This window comes from Centrocercus urophasianus, unplaced genomic scaffold (genome assembly GCF_019232065.1).
Source record: "Centrocercus urophasianus isolate 14NV4802_14NV808 unplaced genomic scaffold, USGS_Curo_1.0 seq_31, whole genome shotgun sequence".
NCBI classification, from domain to species: Eukaryota; Metazoa; Chordata; class Aves; order Galliformes; family Phasianidae; genus Centrocercus; species Centrocercus urophasianus.
Window position 1 is genome coordinate 6,477,631 of NW_024884878.1, and position 26,872 is coordinate 6,504,502.

The 26,872-nt window shown below is 37.9% G+C and overlaps 1 protein-coding gene across 4 annotated transcripts in view; it reads right to left on the reverse strand.

The window, feature by feature from the left end:
* Positions 1-26,872, reverse strand: part of PTBP3 (polypyrimidine tract binding protein 3) — a 50,293-nt gene that overhangs the window by 5,635 nt on the left and 17,786 nt on the right. For 3 of the 4 annotated variants that reach the window (XM_042829524.1, XM_042829520.1, XM_042829523.1), the window contains 8 exons: positions 21,837-21,912; positions 18,449-18,618; positions 17,443-17,589; positions 10,477-10,641; positions 7,418-7,528; positions 5,875-6,049; positions 3,420-3,497; positions 2,674-2,759 (listed from right to left, as the gene is read on the reverse strand). In XM_042829524.1, the coding sequence (XP_042685458.1) occupies positions 2,674-2,759; positions 3,420-3,497; positions 5,875-6,049; positions 7,418-7,528; positions 10,477-10,641; positions 17,443-17,589; positions 18,449-18,618; positions 21,837-21,912 (1,008 nt within the window). The remainder of the gene's footprint in view (positions 1-2,673; positions 2,760-3,419; positions 3,498-5,874; positions 6,050-7,417; positions 7,529-10,476; positions 10,642-17,442; positions 17,590-18,448; positions 18,619-21,836; positions 21,913-26,872) is intronic. The other variant, XM_042829525.1, reaches the window with a different exon arrangement.

Here is a 26,872-nt window from a genome sequence, read left to right on the forward strand (position 1 = left end):
AGATACACTGACAAAACAGTGTAATTGCTTTGTCTTACAGTCCGAATCTATAGCTTTCTTTTAATGCTTAATGTGAAATTTAATTGTTACTAAGAAAAAAAAAAAAAGTATAAAACACAGCAATTACTTACAGATTAAAGGAATTGGTCAACAGACCTCTAAACTTTTGAAATATGAATGACTTCCATTTTGACAATACCTCTTAATTTCATAAGTTTTATGGTTAAGTGAATCCAGTGAGAGCACAAAACAAACAAGAGTTTAAAATCACTGTAGTAGAATTGCTTATCAGCAGTTAAGTAAAACACTGTATTATGTTATGGCCTTTCTAAAGCTTACTTACTAATTAAGAGATGTAGATTACTTCTAGTTAAGTATACATTAATGCATAAAGTTTGAGTAACAAGTGCAAGGCTATGAAACAAACCACTGTAAAAGTAACTCCCTTGGCAGTTTTACTGCAAACACATAGGAGAAAAAACAATTCTGTGGTACTATGAAAAGTGAATAGGCATATTTACTGACGTTAGAAAACGGATTTATAGATATGTTATACCAAGGGACACCCATGCTCCTCCTCTTCAGTCTGAGAAAGCTTGCCAAACTGGAGTCATAGAGTTGAACCCAGTGGTCCCTGGGGGTCCCTTCCAAACCCAGGCTTCACACAGCACCACACAAACCCAAACTCTGTGCGTGAGAGCAGTACCCAAATGCTCCCTAAGCTCCAGCAGCCCAGGGCTGTGTTCCTGCCCTGGGGAGCCGTGCCATGCCCTCCATCCTCTGGGGCACAGCCTTACCCTGCCCCCCTGACCTCCTCTGACGCAGCTCCTGTGAGGAGTTGCAGCTGCATAAGGCCTTCCCTCAGCTCCTTTGCTCTGGGGTGAAAGACAAGGAACGTTTCATCAATGTTTCGAAAAAAAGTAACTTCCCATGTTTCCATCTTTATTCCTCTTCCCTCTAGTTTCTCTGACTTCTCATGTATGAAAAATTCTTTAGATTTCCCAATGATAAAATGGCACTTTAAGAACTGTAATATCACCGAGGTATCAATGAGTTTAGCTCTGTGCTGTGTACTACCTCAAACATTTTGCATGTATAACCTCAGACAGATCACTAATTACAAACTCACCATTACATTACTAAACTATTTTTTTCCTGCACTAAATTGTGCTTAGAACCTTTCCACTGCTGAACAGAATTTTTAAGCTTTATCAGTAATGGAAATTTGCTCAAACGAAAACAGATCATAGAATCATGGAATCACCAAGGTTGGTAAAGACTTCTAAGATCACCCAGTTCAACCCTTCACCTATCACCAATATTTCCCCAGTAAACAATGTCCCTCAGTATCACATCTGAGTGTTTCTTGGACACCACCTGGGTCAGTGACTCCACCACCTCTCTGGGCAGCCCATTCCAGCACCTGACCACTTTTTCGGAGAAGAATTTTTCTGTAACATCCAACCATCTCCCTTGGTGCAACTTGAGGCCATTCCCTCTATTCTTATCACTAGTTACATGGGAGAAGAGGCTGGCCTCCCACCTTGCCACAGCCCCCTTCAGGTATTTGTAGAAAGTGACATGGTCTCCCCTGAGCCTTCTCTTCTGCAGACTGAACAATCCCAGTTCCCCCAGCTGCTCCCTCATAAAGCCTGTGCTCCAGACCCCTCACAGCTTTGTTTCCCTTCTCTGGACATGCTCCAGGGCCTCAATGTCTTTCTTGCAGTGAAAGGTTCAAAACTGAACAACATTCAATGTGGCATCGCAAATACTGAGTACAGAAGGAATGATCAGTTCCATGTTCCTGCTGGCAACACTATTTCTGCTACAAGCCAGGATGCCATTGGCCTTCTTGGCCACCCAGGCACACTGCTGGCTCATGTTCAGCCAAACATCAACCAATACCCCCAGGTCCATTTCTTCTATACAACCTTCCAGCTACTCTGCTTCAAGCATGTAGCATTGCCTGGATTTGTTGTGGCCAAAGAACAAGACTCAGCACTTGGTCTTGCTGACCTTCATCCTACTGGCCAGCATGCCCAGATCTCTATGTAGGGCCTTCCCACCCCCAGGCAGATTGACACTTCCTGTCAACCTGGTGTCATCTGCAAATTTATTGAGTGTGCACTCAATATCCTCATCCAGGTCATCAGCAATAATATTTAAGAGGACAGGCCCCAGTACCAACCTTTGGAGAGCACTGCTTGTGACAAGTCACCAGCTGGATTTAATTCCATTCACCACCACTCTCTGGGCCCAGCCCTCCAGCCAGTTTTTTACCCAGCAAAGACTGTACCTGTGCAACCCATGGGCTGCCAGCTTCCCCAGAAGAATTCTGTAGGAGACACTGTCAAAGGCTTTCCTGAAATCTACACAGACTATGTCAACAGCCTTTCCCTCATCCACCAGGTGGGTCACTTCATCACAGGAGATCAGGTTGGTCAAGCAGAACCCTTAGGTGAACCCTTGCTGGCTGGGCCTGATCTCCAGGTTGTTCTGCACACACCACGTGAGCTTCCTCAAGATGATCTGCTCCATAAGTAATGCTCAGATTTTGGTATTATCAGCATAGAACTTTGCTCATTTGTTGCTTCAACTAAAGCTAACTTGCAATAAGGATTCTGGCAGCTGGTACAAGTAGTGACTTGCATCAGTACTACAGATCAAACCTACCTCAGGGTTGAGGTTGCTGACCAGTAAAACAGAATTTCCTGGAACACCTGGGTTACTCATCCGTACAGATGCCACAGATGTGGTGACTGCAAGAAAAGAAAGTTTTCCAGGTAGAGGTGAAATTGAAAGATTTGAAATTGTACTTACAGCATCACTTGAGACATTTTAGAAGACAAAAGCAGACTAGGCTCCTCAAAAAATTTGATTTTCAATAAAAACAGTGTTTGGAAGTTAAGGTATTCCAAGTATCTGATTAATAAAGCAAAATGCACTTCCCCTCTAATGATAAAGAAATATTGAGACACGGCAATAGATCCACTGAGAAGGGGATACAAATTGCAGCTCAGAGTTTATCCTGTGCTAGGAAGGAAGAGATTGCCATGTTTAGGAGACTACTTATTTCTCTTTTTATATTTAGAAAAGAGGAGACTTCCTCTTTTACCTTTAAATGTCCAAGAAGACTTTCAATTCTTAGAAAAATAGATACTTAGAATTTCTTCTCTTGTAGGTAATCTTTTTAAAGCATTACATTTCTTTATTTATTAAATTAAAAATTATATCAACATACATTTTTTATTATGGCAAGAAATTTTACTGAGAAGCCAGGTGTATTCTGATAGACTGCTAGCCCCAAATGCAAATGCAAGCACTAATGGCTTTAGGCTTTTTGTCTATTTGTTTGGTGCATGCATGGTTGGGTTTTTGCTTGCTTTTTTTTTTTGTTTTAATTGAAGACAGAACATTACCAGCGCCTTGAGGAATGTATGCAAACGGGCCAAATCCAGTAGTCCCTACGTGTGGTTGGAAGATGATACCTTCGGACCCTGGTAATAGAAGACATTTAATTAAAACAGAGACTTAAGCATTCCTGGAAAACAGAAGAGACTTCAGGAATGAGAAAGCTGCCAGAGCTACTATTCTCACTTTCATCTGTGATTACATCTTCTATAAATGTTTGAATAAAAATTAAAAAAAAAAAAAAAAAACCCTTCTAATTGAAATCCACATTTCTGTGTTTACATTTTTTAGTCACTTCTTAAGTCTAACATTACATGTCTCTCAGTGTCCCTCTCTAAAATGCAATTTAGACAAATTTGACAATGAAAGCCCAGCATAAATTAGTATTCATTGAAGTTTAGACATCTGTGGTGCTCAGTATATTTTTTGTTTATAAAACTGAAATGCATTCTAGAAATTTTCTGGAAGCAAATCATGCCATGTTTTACAATGATGAGATATCACTATTTCCTAGATATTTATGAGAAAGTATGGGCTAAATAATTAAACAACCAAAACCAGTCTGAGTTTCTGAATTCTAGTAGCTACTAAAGTATATTTTTCTTCTCAAGCAGAAGCACCTTTCCAGTACAAATACATGAAAAAAAAAAAAAAAACCAGCAACTGCATTTACAAGCATTAAACAGATTTGGAATACCAGTGTAGAAAGATCTTGCTCCAAAGGTGGCTCACTGGCTTTCATGCTACTATGTGAAGATAAGCACTATCTTGGGTAACAAGTAAGGTTGTGTTAGATGCAAGATTGATTTCTGGATTCTTTCATATGTTAGCACTCTAGACTGTTGGCTTTTTATTTTAATAAATCAGGACACACATAATCAGTACATGAAACCCACCAATCTGCAGTGTCTTAGTACTCAAACTTTCACCACTGACTAAAAGTAAGCTATGCTCACTAACAAATGGTCGATACAAATAATACAGCTCCTTATGAAGTACCAGTTATGAATCACAATAACAATAAATGAAAGAGACACCGTAGATCAAGTACTCATAAATATTGCATAATGTCACACCTCCTCTTATCTGTAGTGTCAAAGCACCTTTAATACAAACAATGGAATACATTCATCAGACCAAAGCAAGTCATTGTGTTCTTCATAATGCACCAGCGTGTGCATTATGCTGACAAGTTCTGGCAATAAGGATATGAATAAAGATACGAATCACTTATTCACAATCCAAGAACGATAATGGAAATGTTAATGAAGAGATAAAGAGCTTTCATTCTGCCAAACGAGATCTGCATGTTGCACATTGATACCAAAATCATACGAGTAAAAGTTGTCAAACAGAACTAATGCAGAAAGATCTGGAACTCTTTGATGCATGTTTTATTTGTAAAATCATTTGCTTTACAGCTGGCAGGTAGCTCTCAAAGCATACTCATTCATGTATTTCTGCCCACGCTGAATGGATGAGGAAGATTTTAAAATTCAATACATTCATAAAAATGAGATTTTTTAATTCTTTTTTTTTTTATTATTTTTTACAGTGCAGTATCTCAAAAATTTTAGTTTTACTATTAGGATACCTTCAAGTCTACAGTAAAATTGGATGCATTATTCTGATACCTGCTTTATCATAGAATTATAGAATGGCTCAGATAGTTCTCCATCAAACCTGCCTGTACCAGTATTGAAACAGGAAGCATAAGTACTGACATGACTCCCAATGTCTTTTCATCGCATCATTCAGCCAAGTGGTATTTGAACACACATGTGGCAGCAATTAATCTGTTTGATGATTTGCACTTATTATGAAAGTTGAACAAACAAGCATGCATGTGCTGTTTATGCCAAAAGGGCTTCTCAAAGTCACTTCAAGTAGGTAATTCTTTCTCTATGCAGTGGAAGTGACTTTCAAAATTTACTAAAGGAATTCACTAAAATTTTCTTTCAGAAGGCAACTATAAAATGTAATTGTAGAATTTGTGTATTTCTTATAGTTTATTCCTTAAAGCAAGCAGTCATCCTAAAATACCAGCAAACTTTAAAACATTTACTTTCAAGTAGGTTTAGGGAATCGGTCAATTTTGGATGGCTGCCATTGACTTTTCTGATATGCAATGTCTATTATATTGCCTTACACCAATGATATAATTCCACACCACTCTAAAAACACAGCTTTTTGACAACGCTTATAATTTTCCCACCTGAATATATTCTGATAACCATTTATCTGAGCACGGTTTCAGATACTCGTTTATCTAGAATAGGATTTTCTGCTTTCCACACAAATTTTACTGAGTCTAACAATTAGAGTTATACATAAAATGTCCTTTTGTTTGTTTGTTTTCAACAGAATCTATTATACAGCCAGAGAATAAAACTCCTAAGAGTATGCAGTGTAAAAAGCATAATGATCATACTGCGTATTTATCACAAAATAAGGCCTTCTTACCAAAGGCAGCAATTATGGCTGGATCCAGGGGTAGTTGGATGTCAGAAGCTGGAAGGTCAAAGCGAGTGAAATCTCTGCTTTTCTCATTGTTGTACTTCACCTTAAGGCTTGTTAACTTTGAGAAATCAATATGTAGAGTGCAGCATGCATTGTAGATATTTCGGCCATCCAGAGCCTGGAAACAAATGGTTAAATTTTCAGGTACAACACACTTTGTTGCAAACCTCCCTCCTAAGTTTATTTTTATCTGTATCAAAAAAGAGAAAAAAGGGCAAGTACCAATAGATAAATATTCTGTGCCTTTCATCTCAAAGCTGAGTATAAAGGCAACCCTTCTGGACTAGGCCCATTCCAGACAGCTCGAAAGCAGAATGCACTGGTGGTGCCTTTGTGATAACATTTTTAAGAAAGAGTAAAAAAAACAAAACTGCACATCTGCTGCCAGAGGGAGGAATAGTAAACATGAGAGAATCGAGGTCAGTGCAGGAGGAGGGCATAACGTGCTCCACGCGCGGAGCAGCAGCTCCCTGCAGCTCAGGAGAGGCCCACGGCAGAGCAGTCTGCAGGGCACCGTGGGGAAGCCCTTGGTGCAGCCGTGGATGCGGCCTGGAGAGGTACAGCCTATGGTACGACTCATGCCCCTGCAGGAGCAGGCCTGGGCTGGAGCTGTAGCCTATGGAGAGGACCCCAGAGTGGAGCAAGAGCTGCATGCAGCCCATGGGGAAACCAGTCTGTTCCTGAATGACTACATGCCATCCTGGAGCAGTTCTTGAAGAACTGCAACCTGTGGGAAGGGGCTACAGCTCACATGCAGCCTTTATGAAGGACCATATTCCACAGGAGAGACCCCACACTGGAGCCAGGGGAAAAGTATGGAGAGGAAGGAGAGTAGAGACCAAGTGCTATGGACTGACCACAGATCCCATTTTGCACACACTTGTACTGCTTACAGAAGGAGGAAGTAGTAGAAGAGACAGGAGTGAAACAGAACCTGAAAAGAAGAGGTGTGAGAGGAAGGTGTTTCTAGTTTTGCTTTTAGTTCTCACTATCCGTATCAATGTGAAATAAATTTATCTTCCTCAAGTTGAATCTATTTTGCCCATGATGGTAACTGGCAAATGATATTCTTAACTCACAAGCTTTTCATCTTATTGTCTTCCTGTCTTGCTGAGGAGTGAAACAGAGAGAAGCTTGGTGGGCACCTGGCAACCATTCAGGGTTAACCCAGTCTTCAGATTAATCCTCACCAGAAACAGTTTAGTTTGACACAGAAAAGACTTTTTGTCACAACCACAGCTACTAGTCTTCCCTACCAACAGCCCTAAACTTTGATTTGGTAGAACCATACTGATTGCTGTCTGTGTGCTATACACTTTCTTACATTTGATGGTAGAGTACCATTCTAATGAGGGTTGTCAAAGTTATTCTAGTGCAACAAGAGAGTTAGAATGAAAAAAAGTCAAAGTTAATGGGCAAGCTATCAGTAATGTTAGCATAGTGGCCATCTTACCTGAGGAAAACACGGTGAGTACACTGCACTTACCATTTTGGCATAATATGCATTCACTGGTTCAGCATACTGGATCAAAGCTTGAAACTGATTATTCCTTGTAAAGGTGACAATCTTCAAGACAAATCCAAACCTAGAGAAAATCTGAGAAGAAATACAGACTTTAAATTAAAAAAAAAAAAAAAAAAAAAAAAATCATTCTGTGATTTAAAACAAAAACAGCATTTTGATACTTAATATAAATTTTCTGAGACATACCTTTAGTAAGAGCTGAATAGAAATGAATTGCTATCAGAATTTGTTTCAGGTTAAAAAAAAAAAAGAAAAAAGAATATATAAAAGATGGGGAAGAAGGATAAAATTCCTCTGAAGGATTAGCAATGAACTAATTCTAACAACTAATAATAATGACTAAAAAAGCCTAGGGAGGCTTATGTCCCATGTCAAAGCTGAGTTATGAGAAATGGACTTTCACAAGTCAGTTAGATAGGGACTGTGAACTGTCAAGATAGGCAACCTTACAGCCTGTATTTCAAGCAATTTCTGCAAACTTATGATCAAACATCTCTCTCCAATAAGTAGTTTGTAGACACATTAACAACATAGATCCACTGTCTTAAGTGGAAAACAAGGAAAGAGGCAAGACAAGCATTTGCTTGAGACCCATCCTTTTATCAATTTATAGATGTATCAATTTATAATTGAGTGGTGTTTGATTTACTGCAAATGTAGGCACTGTAGAAAAGTTTTTAAAGGCTGAAATTTTGTATGTATATATATACACAGACACACACATATATATACAGAGTACATTCAGAATGAGAGCATGTAATACACGAAACACTCATGTGACATAATGACAGCTTCTGGGGCACACATGGAGAATGTGGACAAAAATATAGCGAGGTTAAGACACAACACACAAGTGCAAAGAAATGATTGCAGAAGTAACAATGAAAGAAGAAAAGTGAGTTTTGAAAGCACCAGTAGTTCTAGAACAAAGTTCTAAAGCAAAGAAATGCACCACAGCAATCAGAATCCCTAGGAAAATATTAATCCTAGAAGGGAAAGATATACAAGAGATAAGGACAAGCATCTCTTTCCAGCCTAATAGCCTTAGAGTCATAGAGTCACTGCTCTAAAACTTCATGCCCAGTTTTTCAGGATTTTATGCTACAGTCACCATTTCCTGGTAGAAGACAAAACAGAAACTTTTTTTCAAAGCAATTTAAAGCTAGCTATCTACTTCCTGTTCACAAAACACTTCCCCTTAAGAAAGGTCTAAGTGCAGTTTCTAAATGTGCGCTTCCATGCACATTTCCACAAAAACAAATAGACATTTTTAAGATATACCTGTTTGTTTCTAAAGCTAAACCTCACAGCTTTGTTTCTACAAATATAACACCAGCTATTCTGTTTCTTACAATAGATACTTTAAGGCAGATTGCGAATAAACAAACAAATAAATAAATACTATATGTAAACAGAAGTTTTGTATGACAGCCTGCCTATAAGTATATGGTACTATACTTGTCGGTAAAATTCTCTCATTTCTATTAGCTTTCCACACTTACAAAGTTAGGTTTCTCTGCAGCACTGTAGCTCTCTATCATGCACAAAGTGCTGCTTTAATTAGAGGATACTGTCCCTTATTATGAACTCCAATTAAGCTCCCTTTTCAAGCGTTATCTGATTTTCTAGACCTATTGCAAAAATAGTTAACTGAGGGTTATTGGACAACTCAAACACTGAGAAATACAATTTCACTGCACAGAAGTAAACACTAGTCAGATTAAAGTAATATAATATGAATCCCTTCTTCCACTGTCTGCTTTGTCAATATCAAACAAAAAAAACCCAAGAGCAATAACAAAAAGCAAGAGCACACAAGGTTAGATCCAGGAGTTGCTGTTGCTATGCACTGATAGTTAGCTAATAGACTATTCTGTGTACACTAATTGTTTTAAGCAGTTGACATACAAGCTGCATGATTTATTATTGATTAAATTACATCTGAAGGTATAAACAAAGTTTAAATCACAAAAATTTTGACTTCTAAGTGACAGCTAGCAGCACACAAATTAATCCATTCTTGTTGGAGGGATAAAGAGAAAAAATTAACGTAAGGAAGCAAGAGGAAATAGCAAGTGTTGATAATAAGCATTTGAGATGCTAAGTAGAGCAGCAAAAACAGTTTTGTCCAGACTGCAGCTCCTTGTAAAAAATCGCTAATCATTTTAAATCACATTAACTCAGGAAAATCATATTGGGGGCATGTGTTGCAAAGATTTACTGGTATTTATAAAAGCTTCAAGTATGAAATTCTTTGCAATACCTGAAAGAAAAATATTGACAAATTCTCAATAATTACAAGCAGGAATTACAGTAATGTCTTTCATAGCTATAGTCTATTACTGTAGTTCTGAGCAAGCAAAGCAAGCGACATTCTAAGAGCCTACAGTAATTTAAAATATTTGCCCAACCAACTATACTTGCATGTAACATCCCTTGTACCAACTTGTAAGACTGATTTTAAAATGCTAAAATATAACACAAACTTTAAAAAGTTACTGAGCACAAGGAGTAGTAAAATAAGGCAAGAATTCACTAGTTCCTAGGCACAAAATTCAAAGTAGCAAATTGAGTTCATTATTCCTTCCACAGAACTCTTGCTACAATTTTAACTAAGTTAAAGAACTACAAACCAGAGAAGAAACAAACAAAACCAACCAACCAAAGCAGGAGGAAAAAAAAGTCACGAAAAGCCAACTAGAAAAGTCCTGTTTAATCCAATTTTTAGGGTTTTTTTTTTTGTTTTCTGTTCTTATTTTTTTTGTGTGTTTCTTTGTTTTTGTTTTTGTTTTGTTTTTTTTTTTTGCTTTGTTTTGTTTTGTTTTTTTGAGTAAAACTAATTCAAGCCTAGATCTCTAAATTACAACAAATCACGTTGGAATGACAGTCCTTATTCAAGCTGAGTCATGCATGACTGATGGCCCATAGGTACTTAAAAAAAAAAACAACAATCCCATTTATAGTGGCAACATAGAAACAGATTTTACTATTTTTTTTTTTTTTTTACCAATTTTTATTACCTGATACAGCACATCTAAAGTGACAGGGTAGAAAAGATTTTCAACAATGATTCGAAGAACAGAACTGTGACTTGGAGAGACCCCACCTTCAGGAGCAAAAGCACTTGTAATAGCCACGTTTCCATACTGCACAGTATTCACAGCTTGCAGTGCAGCTTGAGCATTCTGAAATCACAACACAGCAGAGACCACAATTAACTTACACACTTGCAAACTATTTATGTCTAAACAAAGATCTCTTACAAAGCAAAGATGTAAAATGCACTTAATGTGCAGCATTTAAAAGCCATATTCCCTCTTTTTAAATATCTATGGAAATACAACATTTTAATGGATTTTCAACCAGTCAGTAAAGCACAAACTGCTTGGTTTGCTTTATTAGGATTTGATTTTCTCCAGGAACTGAGTTTTGGCAAACACAACCTTAGAAGGTGCACATTCTGTTCTCTTTCTTCCCAGAGCCAAACTATCAGCCACAAAATAAAGCATTTTTAACTCATTTCTCAAACCACCTCACTGGAATTTGAGAAGTCTTTTTGACTGGACCTTTCTCAAAAAGACATTTGGATTGCTTCTAATAGCCTTGCAGAGAGACATTCCTTTCCAAACACAGTGTTGTGACTCGAAGCCATACCTCAGTAACACCCTTCTCTTGGAAGCCTGACTAAACATGACACAAGGTGTGGATGTTACTCGATTTCTTCTAAGCTTCCAGAATAAACTGTCCCTCAGAGCTGAGCCTAGATACTAAGACATCAGTAATTTAATGCTCATTTGCTAAGCTAAGATCTCTAAAATTTAAATAAAAAACTCAAATGAAAGGGTCATAATTGAATATATACATTTATATTCAAAAAGTAGGGAATACTGTTTTTGTAGAAGGAGAAAGAAAGTATTCCCTCATGCACTGAACTGAAAACGATAAGAAGTAGTCTTATTTGCAAACGTCACTTTTTTGAGGCTGCTACCTTCACCACACCCTTGAATCTTGTTGCCTTATTTATTTGTTTTTGCAGATAACAAATCAATCCAGCAATGAGACAAATGACACTTATCAGAGTGAAAAGTTAGCAAGATTCCAGAACCTTTCATGTTAGCACAAGTTAAAGATGAGCCCTGATTGTTGCCGTAATCCCTATATGCGGTATTAGTACAGAAAATAAGAACTGTTACCCAACCAACCACATTCCAGAACTTATTTAAGATACACTTATTTTTAACAAAACACAATGTAAAAATGAAGCGCTATGGTTTTGTGGGAGGCCTGCTACTACATTAGTGACACACTGACAGGAAGAAAGGAAAGAGTCAGTGAGAAGGGTTTACTGGACAAAACGTGGTTATTTTCTTCATGCCCTGAAGTTACTGAGATCTATCTTCTAATAATAGAACTTAGGAATGAAAAAGTTCTTTCCAAACATACTATATGAAGTATTTTTAAGTTATGCAGAACATAAAGACCACAGAAAAAAAAAGTGTCAGTATCTCAAGCTAATACAACTGAGAGGCTTCAAAAAAGAAAATAAAAAAAAAAAGAAAGAAAAAAAATAATCAAAGCAGTAATAACACTCCAGAAACAAAATCGTTAGAAGATAGAGTTCACAACATATAAAAAATCAAAGTAATCCCGGCAAGTTGACATGACTTCTTCCAAAGACAGGAAAAGTAGCAACCTTTTGGACTTCCAAACCACGGAATCAGTTTGCTTTTACCATTGTTCAGAAGTACACAGCAAGATTTCTTCTTCATGCATCTCTCGCCCTCACTCCTCTTAGCCAGATTAAAGAGAGCAAACATGTCAGGCTGGAGCAGGAAGGAGCAGAGAAAAAGCAATACAAATAGACCACAGCTTCCGTTCCCTTTCTCCTGTACTGAATGGGAAGGGGAAGAGGTAACAGCAGTGAAGGGAGCAGAAGTGAAAGGCAAGGCCTTCAGGTTGCCATGGTTTTCGGGTAGATACGGTTGCGTTGGGTTTTGGTTTTCTAGTGTTTGTTTTTTGTTCTTTTTCTTCTTACTATCCTACTCTACTTTTAAAGGGCAGAAAATTAAGTTCATCTTCCTCAAATCAAATCCGCTTAATCTACATCGGCAGGAGGTGAGCAGTATCCCTGTCATTATCACAGCCCATGAGTTTCATCATCATATTTCCTTCTGTCGTGTTCTGCTGTGGATGGAGTGAGCACAGCTTGGTGCACACCTGAGAGACATTCAAGGTTTACACATTGCAGGCATAAAAATGTGCACTTGAAGTCACAGTATCATGGTGACTTTAACAATAATGAAGTTGATGACAAGTTCTAGTAAACTGAGCTTCCAAATGCAGTTACTTAAGGTGTAATACGCTGACCATAGAGATCACTGCTACTGAGACAATCCTACTACATTTTTCCTCTGAATCCTGAAGTATTCAGCATATTACCCCAGAAAACTGTTCAGTTTTTAACTGCCAAGTTACAAGCTGAATCATTCAGAAGAATCCAGGAAGCACCAGAGCTATAAAGCAGAGAGTAGAACATACAGCTGGAAGCAGGAGAAACAACATCCAAGACTAGCTCATTTTGACAGTAAAATGCTGCTAGGTGAGTTCAATTACTCACAGAATTGCTACTTCAAGGATATCTCAAGCTCCTTCAGTTTTTAATATTGCTAATTAACAACAAATGCTCATTAAAATAAAAGTATCATTAATGTCACATTTCTACTAGAAACCTAGTCCAGAAGTCCAATTAGAGAGCAGTTACTCTTTAGAGTAGCTGCCTCTGAGAATATCCCTTAGTCACTTCTTCCCCAGCTGTTCAATACTGAATGTAACAACAATACCAGCACTATGAAATACAAATGAAACATTAAACATAGAGACTTCTCAAAAAGTTATATACTTTCCATCCCAATTGATGAATTCATCATTTAAGAGCTTGCTTTCATATAGTACTAGGCATTGAGGGATATTACGAATGCCAGCTTACACAAAGGGCACAACTAACAATATAATATGTTCATCAATGAAGCATGGCCATGTAGAGAGATCAAAACCCTGACATTATATGACTATTATTAGTAGAAATTACAGTAGTTTCAGGTAAATGAAGCTAAGTCTTTCTCTTGCATTAAGATCCACTTAAAAGGGCAACAGAGCGTATTCTCAGTCATTGGAAACTGAATCTATAATTAGACACTTGCCCATCTCAGAAAAGGACCTGGAAGTCCTGATGGATGAAAAGCTTAACATGAGCCAGCAATGGTGCCCTTGCAGCTCAGAAAGCAAATGGTATCCTGGGCTTCATCAGAAGAGGGATGGCCAGCAGGGACAGGGAGGTGATTGTCCCCCTCTACTCTGCTCTTGGGAGGCCCCATCTGCAGTACTGTGTCCAGGTCTGGAGCCCCCAGGACAAGGCAGCTGTTGGACAGGGTCCAGAGGAGGGCCACGAAGATGGTCAGGGGACTGGAGCACCTCCCCTGTGAAGACAGGCTGAGGGAGCTGGGCTTGTTCAGCCTGGAGACAAGAAGGCTGCAGGGTGACCTCATTGCAGCCTTTCAGTACCTAAAGGGAGCCTACAAAGAGAAGGGGAATCAACTCTTGGAAAGGGTCGATAACTGCAGGACAAGGGGAAATGGTTTTAAGTTGGATGTCAGGGGGAAATTCTTTACAGAGAGAGCGGTGAGGTGCTGGAACAGCTGCCCAGAGAGGCCGTGGATGCCCCGTCCCTGGAGGTGTTCAAGGCCAGATTGGATGGGGCCCCGGGCAGCATGGTCTGGTATTAAATGGGGAGACTGGTGGCCTGTCTGTGGCAGAGGGGTTGGAGATTCATGATCCTTGAGGTCCTTCCCAACCTGGGCCATTCTGTGATTCTCTTGCTAAACCTCCTCAGTGAGAGGAAAGTTCCCATTCTTTTCCTTATACAGAAGGCTTGTTCTTTCAAAATGAAGGCACAATCATCTTATGACAAAAGCTCTTTCGCAATGTTAGCCTTCATGATCCCTGATGCAGGGCTCTGCCAGACAGAAGTTTACATTTGACAAATATCATTAACAAAACAGTAACTCAATATCTTATTTTTAAGAACAGGAAGTTATCTAGAAAAGCTTCATGGAACTGTTTTGACATCACAAAATGATTCCTTTTGACATTACATGCAAGAAAACAAATAGTTATCTCAGTGCCAACAAGACAAGTATTTTGTTTTTCCATCAGTCTGTGTTTTACATAAGAAAATAATACTAGAAATAGTGATCTCTACATTCGCAAGACATAATATGCCCTTTAGAAAACAAATATGGTTATATAGCTACTTGCTGAGAATTTATCACCAACTGTAGGAAAAAGGGGTTTAAGAAATAAAGATTAGCACATGCAAGAAAGAAGTTATTATCTGTAACTTCCATGTATCAACACTTCCGATATACTTGAAGAAAGAAAAATAATTTTGCAGCAGTCTTGACTGTTTATCAACCAGTTAGGAACAGAGAGCTCTGAAGAATTCACCAATTTTATCTGTTAATTCCCAGAAAAATAATGAAGTTCTTAGAATCTACAAAGAGAGAACCAGAAGCACTTCTTCCTTCATATTTTGTTTCATTTATAATTTGTGGTTGAATAGCAGTCATTTTCTGTATTTTTTGCAGGAATTTAGTATTCTTGCAGGAATGTGTAAGAGTGCTTAACACTTCCTCCCAAACAATTCAAGAGTGTATTTAACTGAAGCTCTGGAGCAGAATGGGACAAACAATTGACTCTTCAGCACTGACTACAAACTGGGAGATTCCCAGAAGAAGTAGGGAACTTTTCTGCAGCAGGCAATAAACTCTACTCTGACTATATCACATCTCATAGGAAAGAGAAATTAGATTCTCCTGAAGAAGCTAAGCAGAACTTGAAGAAAAAGTTCACCATACAAAACCACAATGAATAGATTTGCTTTTTCAGAAAAATATATTCAAGTCAGCTGACAGACCTAATAGAATGATTCCTTTCTAGTTTGTTTTCTAATTGAGCACAGCCTCAGTCTCATTTTACATAAACGAGACAGGTGCATCCTAAGTCTCTGAGTAGCTGAAAATACAATTAAAAAAATAAACAGTTGAGGATGAAAGGTACCTTCAGAGATTATCGAGTCCAAGATCCTTGCTTCAAAGAAGTCACCTAGCTTAGATTGCTTACAACTGTTTCCAGCTAAGTTTTAAATGCTTCCAAGGATGGATACTCTACAACATCTCTGAGTAACACATTCCAATGTTTGGCCATGCTCAAAATAAAAAGCTTTTTGTTTGCTTGCTTTTTAAATTTCAGTGCATTTTTCTGCATTTGAATTTATGAGCATGGACTCTTTTCAGTGATGCCCAGTGACAAGAAAAGAGGCTGTCTACACCTCACCCCTCCCCAGGTATTTGCACACATTGATAAAATACCCCTGATTTCTTTTCCCCAGGCTGAATAAACCCAGCTCCCTCTGCACCTGTATGATAGGTACTCTAGTTTCTCAACTACCTTCATGGCCTTTTGCTGGACTTGCTCCATTAATGTCTATGCCTTTCTACTGAGGAGTCTAGGATTAGACTCCATATTTGTGTCTCACTAGTGCTGAATAGAGGAGAAGAGTCACTCTCTATCAGTCTGTCAGTCTGAAGGCAGTAGTCTGCTTTCTGCAGCTGAGGATGCTGTTGGCCTTCTTTGCTGGAAGGACACAGTGCTGCCTTATGGCAAAGTTGGGTTCATGAGCAAACACAGATCATTCTGTAGGCTAGCTAGCTGCTTTCCAACTAGTTGCTCCTAACACAAAATTATCACCTGGGTCTACTTCTCAAGTGCAGGAGTTAGCATTTTCCTTTGTTTAACTTAATCAGACTGTATGAGTACATTGCTCCAGCATGTCTAGTTTCTTATCAACAAGAAGCAGTGCAACCATCTGGGATGTCAGACACTCTTCTCAGCTCTGCATTATCCATGCTGAGGATGTGTCCCATGTCATCATCTGTGATGTAAATGAAGATCACAGAATCACAGGGTTTGGAAAGGACTCCATCAAGTCCATAACTCTCACTAAAACAGGTTCCCTAAAGCACAGGAAAGCTACCAGATGGCTTATGACCGTCTCCAGAGAAGCAGATCACAATATCTCCAGGCAGGTTGATCCTGTGCTCTGTTGCCCTCAAAGTAAAGAAGTTCTTTCTCTTGTTCAGATGGAATGTCCTGAGTTCAGGTTATGCATGTTACCTCTTGTTCTGTCATTGGGCACCACCAAAAAGAGCCATCCACTTAACTCCCTCCCTGTAGTTACTACTACTGTAGTTACACTGGTAAGATCCTGTCTCAGTCTTTCCTCAAGGCTGAGCAGCCCCAGGTCTTTTGACCTTTCCTCATACATGGAATGCTCCAGGTCCTCAATCATCTTTGTGACTCCCTGCTAGACTCTTCCCAGGAGTTCCCTGTCTTTCTTGAACTGGGGAGCCAAGACAGAAATATGACAGATGTGGCCTTATCAGGGCAGAGTGGAGGATCTCCTCCCTCACTCTGCTGGCCATGCTCTTCATAATGCTCACCAGAATACCACTGGCTTTCTTGGCCACAATGGCACATTGCTGCTTCATGGTCAGTCTGTTATGACAACTCTCTGCATATTAAGATAACATCTCTATATTCTTCCAGGGTAACCTGGACATCCTTACACCTCTCCTATGCCTCCTTTTTATTGAGTTCTGCCAAGAAATGCTTGTTCATCCACACAGGCTTCCTGTCCATTTCAATGGACTTCCTGGCCATCAGGATGGCCATTCCTGAACTTGAGTTCCTACACAGTAATTCTAGAGGTGCCAAGTCTCTTTCTGAAAGAACTTGCTGTCCATTACAACTGACAGAAAAAAAATATCTATTATAATATGATCATTAATGTAGTATTAATAGAAAATACTCTATTTACTAATGTAAGTCATATATCATTCCATCTTACTGAATGAAAATAATATACTTACAGCTTGACTAGGTATATTGTCAGTCTTAAGTTCTCTGTGATTGGAATACTGAATATACACAGGCTGATTGTGGATGTGAGGTATAGCAGAAGAGCAGTAGTTCACCATACTAATAGCATTTTCCTCAGAGGCCATTTCCAAAAAAGCCTGCAATAGAATTATAATGGTATTCAACATGGTTTAGTTTACAGGAAAGAACAAAACATCAAATCATAACATATTCCTATTACAACTCTCACCAGAAAAAGAACATGTGAAAGTATAGCATTGCATTAAAAGGTGTTCATTTATGCAAGATTGTGCAAGATTATTTGATTTTAATCTCTTAAAAGACTTACACATTTTAAGTACAGTATATTACTAAAGAAGAGTTGGAATAAGTATGACATATAGGAAGGCATGCTAATAAAAAAATCATTGCTACTGGATTTATTAGAATCCTGAATACAAGCATTACTGTTTCAGTTGCAAATGCATACAGTGACTGAAGTAGGAAGAGGACACTAAATATCTATTGGTTTCTGCACAAAATTAACCCAGCCCAATGCTGCATACAATTTCTGAATGAATGCCTGTTGTTTTTAGGATTTCAGTGTTTATTTATGATGTAAATCACCCATCACCTGAAAGGATTTGAAGGAAAAGAAAAAAAAAAAAAAGTATTTCACATAAAAGAATTAATCTCCATGTTAATTATTTTAATTGAGCAGGTCATTTCAGGACAGCTGTCAACATAAATATCAGCAAAGTAGTTCTTGATCAGCACACGTTCTTACATAAGATGTGTATAATGTTTACAGCTAATGTCAATGAGTTTCTAGACTATTATATAATCAGAAAATATATGAAAAGAAATGAATGCCAAGACATTTTCCCAACTGTGAAAAAAATGAAAGTTTTGAGCCATAAATGAAACACTTAGACATCACTGCAATCATTTCAGTCACAGTACCAAAAGCATTAAAGAAAAGAATGACATGAGCAGGCTTGCTGTTATAATTGTTACCTGACTTTTTCCTCTTAGAATCAGCACATTGGTTACTTTGCCAAAAGGGAGCCCTAGTGAAATGACATCTGCTTCAGTGGCATTATCTGGAATTTGACGAAGATGAAGGACACGAGAAGGCATGCATGGCAATCTCACTCCTTTAAATTTCGTGTTGTCATTCCCATCACCTAAAGTGTTACAGTAAAGAAATGGACCAACAAATAAGACAAACTTATTATGCAGTATAAATGCCAAAACCTAAATGGGAGAAACTGCTGTCTCAGTACTGACATTAACTGTTTTCCATAGCTTTTTGAATTCTAAGAAAGGTCAGCTCATATATAAACCACTGAGAGTTTGAAAAGGTTCCCTTCACCTGTTCCAAATCTCCACAATAAATGTGAGGTCCTTCCACTTTCCTTTCCTTTCTCCTTCTCTTTCATTTCCCTGTCTTCTGTTGGTTTTTGTTTGAAGTCTTGCAACTGGAGATGCTAGTAACTTCTTTCCAAATATGCATGAAAGATATTTACAAAGCGTTAATTACACAAAAGGGCAAGTTGTAGTAACTGGGAGGTAATATTCATTATTTTATTACTAACTTATCTTCCTGCATTCTAATTCCTCAGCCAGACTTAGCTGCTACCTCAAATAATTAACAACAACAACAAAAAAAAAACATTAAAGAAAGTCTGCTGTCCCATATGACTGAGTTTAAAAGAATTCTGTTTGAAAAGTAGTCAAGGCAGCGAAACATGAAATCCATACAGCCATCCACTTTGGCAAATGGCTTTTATTTATTTATTTATTTATTTATTTTAAGATCTGCCTATTTGAATCCTGTAACTGGTAAGAGATCAACAATTGCTTTCCAAAGCAACTTGATTCCCTGAGAGCACTTTTAAGCAGAGCACCACAAAATTGGCATATTGTTCTAGAGGGTATCGCAATGGAGTAATAACAGTTAAAGTCATAAAAATGAAATTCACCAACCAATCTACAGATTTTAGTAACAGATACTCCTAGAGGAAGATACAGAGATATAAGAGACTCGAAAAAATATCCCAAAACATAAGGGAAGATAGCATGCTGGTAACTGAATTTAAGTCTAACTGCGTACCACATTATACACTGGCTTTTCTCTTCTTTTCCTCCTATTTATGTGCTACAAACAGCTTCACTCCAGCAAGAGAGAGAGAAGCTTGACACCACCTCATCTGTTGCATCTGCCATATCACAGAAGCACAAAAGATGACATATCTGTATGAGTTTAGCAAGTTATTTCAGATTTTCTTATAAATTTTGACTGCAGTGCAAAGCGTTTCACCCAGGTTATTTTGTGCACAAGGAAAGGTAATTAATGCCTGTATAACATGAGTTTGTTACACTTTGCTTTATCCATCAAGAAATTTTAAATGCTATCGTATGCTCTCTGTGCATTCTAGAAAACATAAAAAGAGGTAAACTTGCTGGGGAGGAGATTTTAAGACAAAGAAGTATACTAAACATGCATCAGTACAAAACCAGGACAGGGTATATTGCTATTAAACCCCAATGATCTGTGCCATTTTGTTAAATGTAATTAGAAGGCTCAAAAAAACCAGGATGAAGTCCTTGACTTTACTAAGCTGGGCACTGCTTGACTAAATAAAGCAGAAAATGAAACCTAACAAAGATATTGACTTTAAGATGAGCATCTCTTGCAAGGGTGACATCTTGTGGATTCTGAATCATTTCTGAAGGTGACAAGATGGAACTAAGTGGCAAGCACAGCACTATCTCACTGCATCTTGCCTATTAGAGGAGTTCACTGATCAGGCATCAGCCAAAAAGGACAGTGCTTAACAGAACAATTTCAGCCTGAGTATGTGCAACATACATCGACCCATTAGCATAAATGTGTTAATGACTAACATCTGACCTAAAAATTTCATAAGTATCTTTTCAGTAATGCTGTAAATACACTAAGTTTTGTAGAATAGGAGTTAACTCGCTAAATTGATAGTAAAAGCTAGCCCTCCTTCATCCCCAACACAAAGACCTCAGCATATTTTAAACCTTTGTACTTTTTTCTCTAGCTATTGTCTGATATGGATCTTAATAATATACTTGGATTTACTGGCACCTGAACTTGAAAATGGATTCAATATTCTTCAAAGCGTGCCCAGGACCATCTCCTCTTTGGAATTCACACTCAATTGGGTGAAAACAGAAAATAGATATTCATAAGAGACACCTTCAAACAAAATTAAATTAGGGCCCAGTATTACAAACAAAAGCTCATTACAACCATGATTCATGACTGTATGAATGTATTTTCTGGATGAATAACTTCAAATTGAGAAATGCAAAGAGATTCTAGATAAATGATCACTACATACAGGAAACTCTGCAGCTGAAGCTGCTGTATTTGGTAAAAAGCTTCATCTCAACAAAGATTATTAAAAGAAGTAGAGAGCCATCAGTGGGAACTCGGGTTTTTCTGGACTTGTTAGGAGCCAAAACCATCCATCTTATTTTAAAAATCAATAGCATTTAGAAACTCTGGAAGTCACTATGAAGTATCAGTGACTACAGTGATAATTAATAAAAGCCAAATGCACTAAATACAAATTTATATTCCTTGCCAGCTAGCAATTTCTTACAAAAAGTACTACCTATACAGGCCTGAAATATCTTTCAGCCATTAAATTACTGAATTATAGACTTATGCTGTTTCATGACAAGCAAGAGGCTCTGGATGTCATACTAAATCAATTAATAGAACTATGAACAATCCAGCATGTGCAAATAAGAAATAGAAAAGAAGAATGTTCAGATTAGTTCCTTTGTCTCTCCCTTAATCTTATTTCCCATTGAAAACACAGCCAGCAGATCCTAAAAGCTTACGAGGAGATTGTTTGCTCTGTCCCTTGCACTCCTACAAAATCACACATTGATGGAATATTGTCTATGTCACAAGCTAGTTAACTGTAAGTAATATAAATTAACTTTTGCAGCCATGGGCCACGAATACTTCAAGCCCACATGAAAAGAAAATATTTCTAAAGGAAATAGTCCCAGCCTTCTCCCACATTTAACTTATTGCTTGATCTAAAATTTCCTGTGCTAGAATACTGTTACTGCATCTTTCTCAATACATTGGTATGGTACCTCAATACATGGTATTTCTTGGTCCAACCCAACAAGTCACTTTTAGAGCTCCTCAACACTGCAAGTGAACAACAGTGGGTAGACTCCAGTGCCTCTACTGTTAGAGTCACCCTTACACAGTTCAAGACTGATTAGAACACTAAGTGTGACAATTAAGAGCTAAATAAATAAATAAAAATGCAGAGAAAATACATACATTGTTGAAGAAGAACTGTGATAAAAATGAACTGTAATAAAGATATACTTTTTCTTATACCTTTAGCTGGAGTAGAATTGCTCACGGTAAGAGACCTTCCACTGACACTGGAAGAAAGCAGATTGTCAGGTCCATGCTGAAAAATAAAAGACAAGTTTACCAGCAAAAGCTGTTACAGAGAAAAAGCCTGATAAAAAAAAAGCTCATTCTATTATGCTAGTTAGCAAGTTCAGACACGATACACTTATTCTCTCATTTATCTTACTATAGTCCATGTTGTCAAAGATTAACAAACGTTTATTAAAAGGAATTAGTTGGTAGCAGGCTGAGTCTGTACTCAACTTTGCTTCCAGATACAGATAAACACATAGCCACACTGATCAGCAGTTGTGCTGACCTCAAAACACTAACTTGCATTTTCAATATACCTGTAATAGTTTTTTTTAAACTTAGTTATCAGCTGGAGAATTTGACCATGGATCACCCATACTTACAAAAAAAAAAAAAAAAAAAAAAAAAAAAAGCAATGAATATTACATTCTTTAGGAATATGGAGAATTTGTGGCTCTAACCACTAACAGGAAAGAGTTGGAGCAACATGGATTTGGCATTTTTGGACGAGGAATCTAAGATGCCAGAATTAACTGGCAACTGGGCACTGATTTTACCCATTAGGTTTACTCTAGTATGCCAGTCAAGCACCACCTTTTCACACAGTTCTTCAAAATGCCAGAGAGGTACTTCCTAAGACAATTAATGTTCTCGAAATTTGCAGTGCACAGCTCTGTAAGAGTATTTACATGAAAAAAAGTTGAGACTGAGGGAGCTACTTTAAAAAACGGAGTAAGCAGATCCAGAAAGCACAACACAACTTCGCTGAAAGGAGAAGCTCCCATTGCCCTTGCCACAGTATTCCCACTAGCTCCATAAAATATGCAGCTTGTGCTGCATCAGTTCTGGTGCCTAGGAGATTCCTTATGAGATGATTCAATCCTTCACTAGTGAGTTTCAGCAGTTTGAATCAGGTTAGTAAGTTCATCAGCTGAAAACCAGATCCAGAGTAAGGGAAAGGCAAGGAGAGATGTTTCTGTGAAAGCATCCTTAGGGCAGCAGTAAGCCACCATACTGGTTGGTATGGGCTGCAGAACTATTTGCCATTGAGAAGCGGTTATAAACTGTGCATAAATAAACTGTTCGGTCCTTTTTGTCCTTGCAGTTTGCCATGGGTTCCTGCTGCTTCCCCAGTGTTCACAGAATCACAGAATGGTCTGGGTTGGAAGGGACCTTTAAGATCATGTAGTTCCAACCCCCTGCTCCAGGCAGGGACACCTGCCTCTACACCAGGTTGCTCAAAGCCCCATCCAGTCTGGCCTTGAACATCTTCAGGGTGGGAGCATCCACAGCATCGCTGGTGCACTTGTTACAACGTCTCACTACCTTCACAGTAGAGAATTTCTTCTTAATATCTAGGCTAGATCTACCTTCTTCCAGTTTAAATCCATTTCCCCTCATCCAGTCGCTACCTGCCCTTTTAAAGAGTCCCTCCCCAGCTTTCCTGTGGACCGCCCTCAGGTACTGGAAAGCCACTATAAGATCTCCTTGGAGCCTTCTCTTCCCAAGGCTGAAGAGCTCTAGCTCTTCAACCTGTCCTTGTAGAGGAGCTACTCCAGCCCTTTAATCATCCTTGCTCTCCTCTGGACCCATTCCAACAGCTCCATGTCCTTCCTGTGTTGGGGGCCCCAGAACTGGACACAGTACTCCAAATGGGGTCTAGGAAGGTCATTCACAACAGAATGTCTATCTAGGTAAGGGTGGTGAAAAAACTTCACAGGCAAAGTTAGCTGCTCACGAAACATCAACAAGCGTTAGAGTGTGGACTAAAACAAGACTGTGTTCATCCCTCACTGGCAGCAGAAAATACTTTTGAATCAAGAAATCACATATTGACAGTACAAATGCAACATCTATTACAGTAAGCACTGAGAAATAATCTTAAAAAAAAAAAAAAGAAATAAGAAGTATAGAAAACATTTTAAAGGAATTTTGATTCTAATTGTTTCCACTTGCCTCCAATTAAATCTGTTTCCAATAAGAATATAAGCTATTGTAAAGAGCAGCTTACTTAGTTGAGAAATATGGTACACTGTAAGTCATACAACCCAACTCATACTTATTTGCATGGCCCGCTTTAATTTTGTAACTGTTTGTGGATTAAATGATAGCTGGATTTCCAGTAATCTCATATTCTGTTTGGTTAGATGCTGGAATTTAATTAACACTCAAAACTAGCATTAATTTTTATTATTACATGTATCTTAAGTATGCAAACACCTGGGTTCTGAACTTCTAAGTAGGATATTTTGCTTGTAAAATACTGCTGTAACTTCAGTTGACAGGTATTTAATTAAAAAAAAAAAAAAAAAAATAGTGTTTATTCGACAGAATAAATATCTGCATTTGTTAAGAAGGCCGAATCAAAAGTTGTTTCAGTATAACAACCTCCAGCAGCAGGCGCCTCTACAGGGTATCTTGTAGCTATTTTGCTGTTTCATTAAAAACTCTGGCAAACATACCTATGATTATTTTAACAGACCAAGTTAGTTTCAAGGACTTAATATACATTCTTACAATTTCATATTTAATTTAAATGAGCTGATACCCAAAAAATACGCTGCAGGCTTTTTCAGAACAAAATATTTTCCCAACCCCTTACATTTTAAAAGACTTTCATAACTGATTCAACCCAGGACTCAAATAAGCATCTTCAGCCAGAAACCAGAACCCACTATTTCAGCAAGCTATTTACTTAAAATTTATGCAGAAATTAAGAAAGTGTGTAAAGGCAGGATTTTCACAAGTCAGATTAAGTTGCCTGAGGATGAGAAAAATCTACAAACTATGCACTATTAGATATACGTATTTCATGGAATTTATATTGCACAACAAATAAACAAAAAGATCTGCTTTCAACAAAAATTTCACTGCTTCCAATGCAAAGGAAGCATCATCAATTTACAGCATTAGTTATTTTGCAGGTATGGCACATGAAATTGTAACTGGAATGTTTGACACTGACTTCTGGGCAAAATTCTTAGATTGCTTCCACAAAAAATACTAACATTCAGGGTTTAAAACACCAAGAAGAACAGACAAACCCTCATAACAAATCACAAAGTCCTTAACTCACTGTAAGAGATAATACAGAAAATCTGTAAATCAAACAATCTTCCTCTTAAAGATATTTCAGCCATCTCAGAACAAGTCCAAGCATATTCTGAAAGAAAATAAGCTACTTTCTTAATAAATCTGCATCCTTTATGGGCCATTCCATGAATACAGCTTCCTTGAGTGAGGAATTCCACATTGCTTGTGGATTTGTGCTGCAAACCAGATCAAGGAAACAAATCCAAGCTACTGAACACACACACACAGACATATTACATTTTATCACACCGTTATCTGAATACTCAACAGAAATACTGTTCTGATATGCAACTTTCTGTCCTAACACTAAATTATTTACCTACCCACACAGTTACAGTCTATTTACTTATTATGCTGCACTCCCTACAAGAGCCTGCTACAAGAGAACTGCTTTCAAACTTTTTGCAGACAGATGACCAACCTACTTCTGGAGCACAAGAACACCACAAAGACCACGTTCTACATTTTGTCTTTTGTCCAACCATGCAGCTGATGAACTTTCTCAGTCTGAAACAAAAATCAAACCCAATGTGGAAACATTCTAGAAGAATGCAAAGATTGACACAGTTCTCCTGTGGGCCGAAGCACAACATGCAAGTGTTTTGGCTAGTCTGAAGAAGGAAAGAAAGAAGTTTTTGTCTACCAGTGTCCTCCTACATATTTACAAACACAAGTCTACAGAGGTCTTTCCCAGAAAGCACTGAAAGGAATACTTAAAAGCATAATAAAGTATGAGGTAGGACAAAGATCTAAACCTGCTCTGCTAAAAAAGCCAGTGATAAAATGACTACACAAGAAGTTACTTCAGTCTAGGTATTATGCTACAAATTCTTATTAAGTCTTTCTGTTGAGGCTCAACAGTCTTGCCAGTGCTCCTACTTTCTCTCCGTACACAAGCTTTCAGTTGGCTTATTTTTGGTTAATTGCTGTTTAGAAACTCCAGCTGGAAAACTAATTAGAGCAACCAAATCCCACTTTAAAAGTTACTCTTCATATCCTTCTTGCCACTGATATTGATACACTTGGCAGGAACTACTTCCAGAAAGATGTCAGCTTACAAGGCCCTTACACCAGTGCTGCTGTTTCAGCTTTGACACCACAAAAATCTGAGTTGATTACAGTATCTTTTGTCCCCATTCTCATACCAGCATTCCAAACACATCAATAATCTCATGATGGGCTAACATTATTTTTTCTTAAATCACAAGCTGACTTACATCTCTCCTCTTTCTCCACAAGATTTCTGCATTTGTTTGGAATTACTGAGCATTGATAAGAGCAACAGACCATCCAACAACCAGACCAAATTGATTCTTTAGTTATTGAGTAGGAATTTAAAAACGGTGGAAAGTATAATTTTAAGCATTTCTTTAAAATAAGTAAAATCTGTAGTGGCAAACATCTAGCCCAGCAAGTGGTGTCTACAGGATGCAACAACCAACGACAATTTCATGAAACAATTTTTCCTAATCTACTGTGGCCAATTTCCCTGACTAAAGGCATGCTACAAAACTTCAGATTACAGCAATTGATGCCTTCCTTGAAATTACATAAATTTTTCCATGATTTTAAGACATCTGATAGCAAAAATTCCATAACTCAGGCACTTCTAACCAAAAGTTAGAGCAACCTCCTATCTTTCTTGCACAATTTTCCGGTATAGTTAATTACAAATGGAATAATCTGTGACTAACTGACATTCCATATGAAAGATATACTGTTTGTTTTCCTACAGAATATCTCCTTTCTGAACTGCTTCCAAGATAAAAATAATAATAATAATGATATGATCATAGCATCCTACAATCTACAAGACAAATAAAACAAAAAAATTGGCCCAATAAAATAATAATTCATCCTAAACACACCTTTCTCCTTGCATATAAAATGTA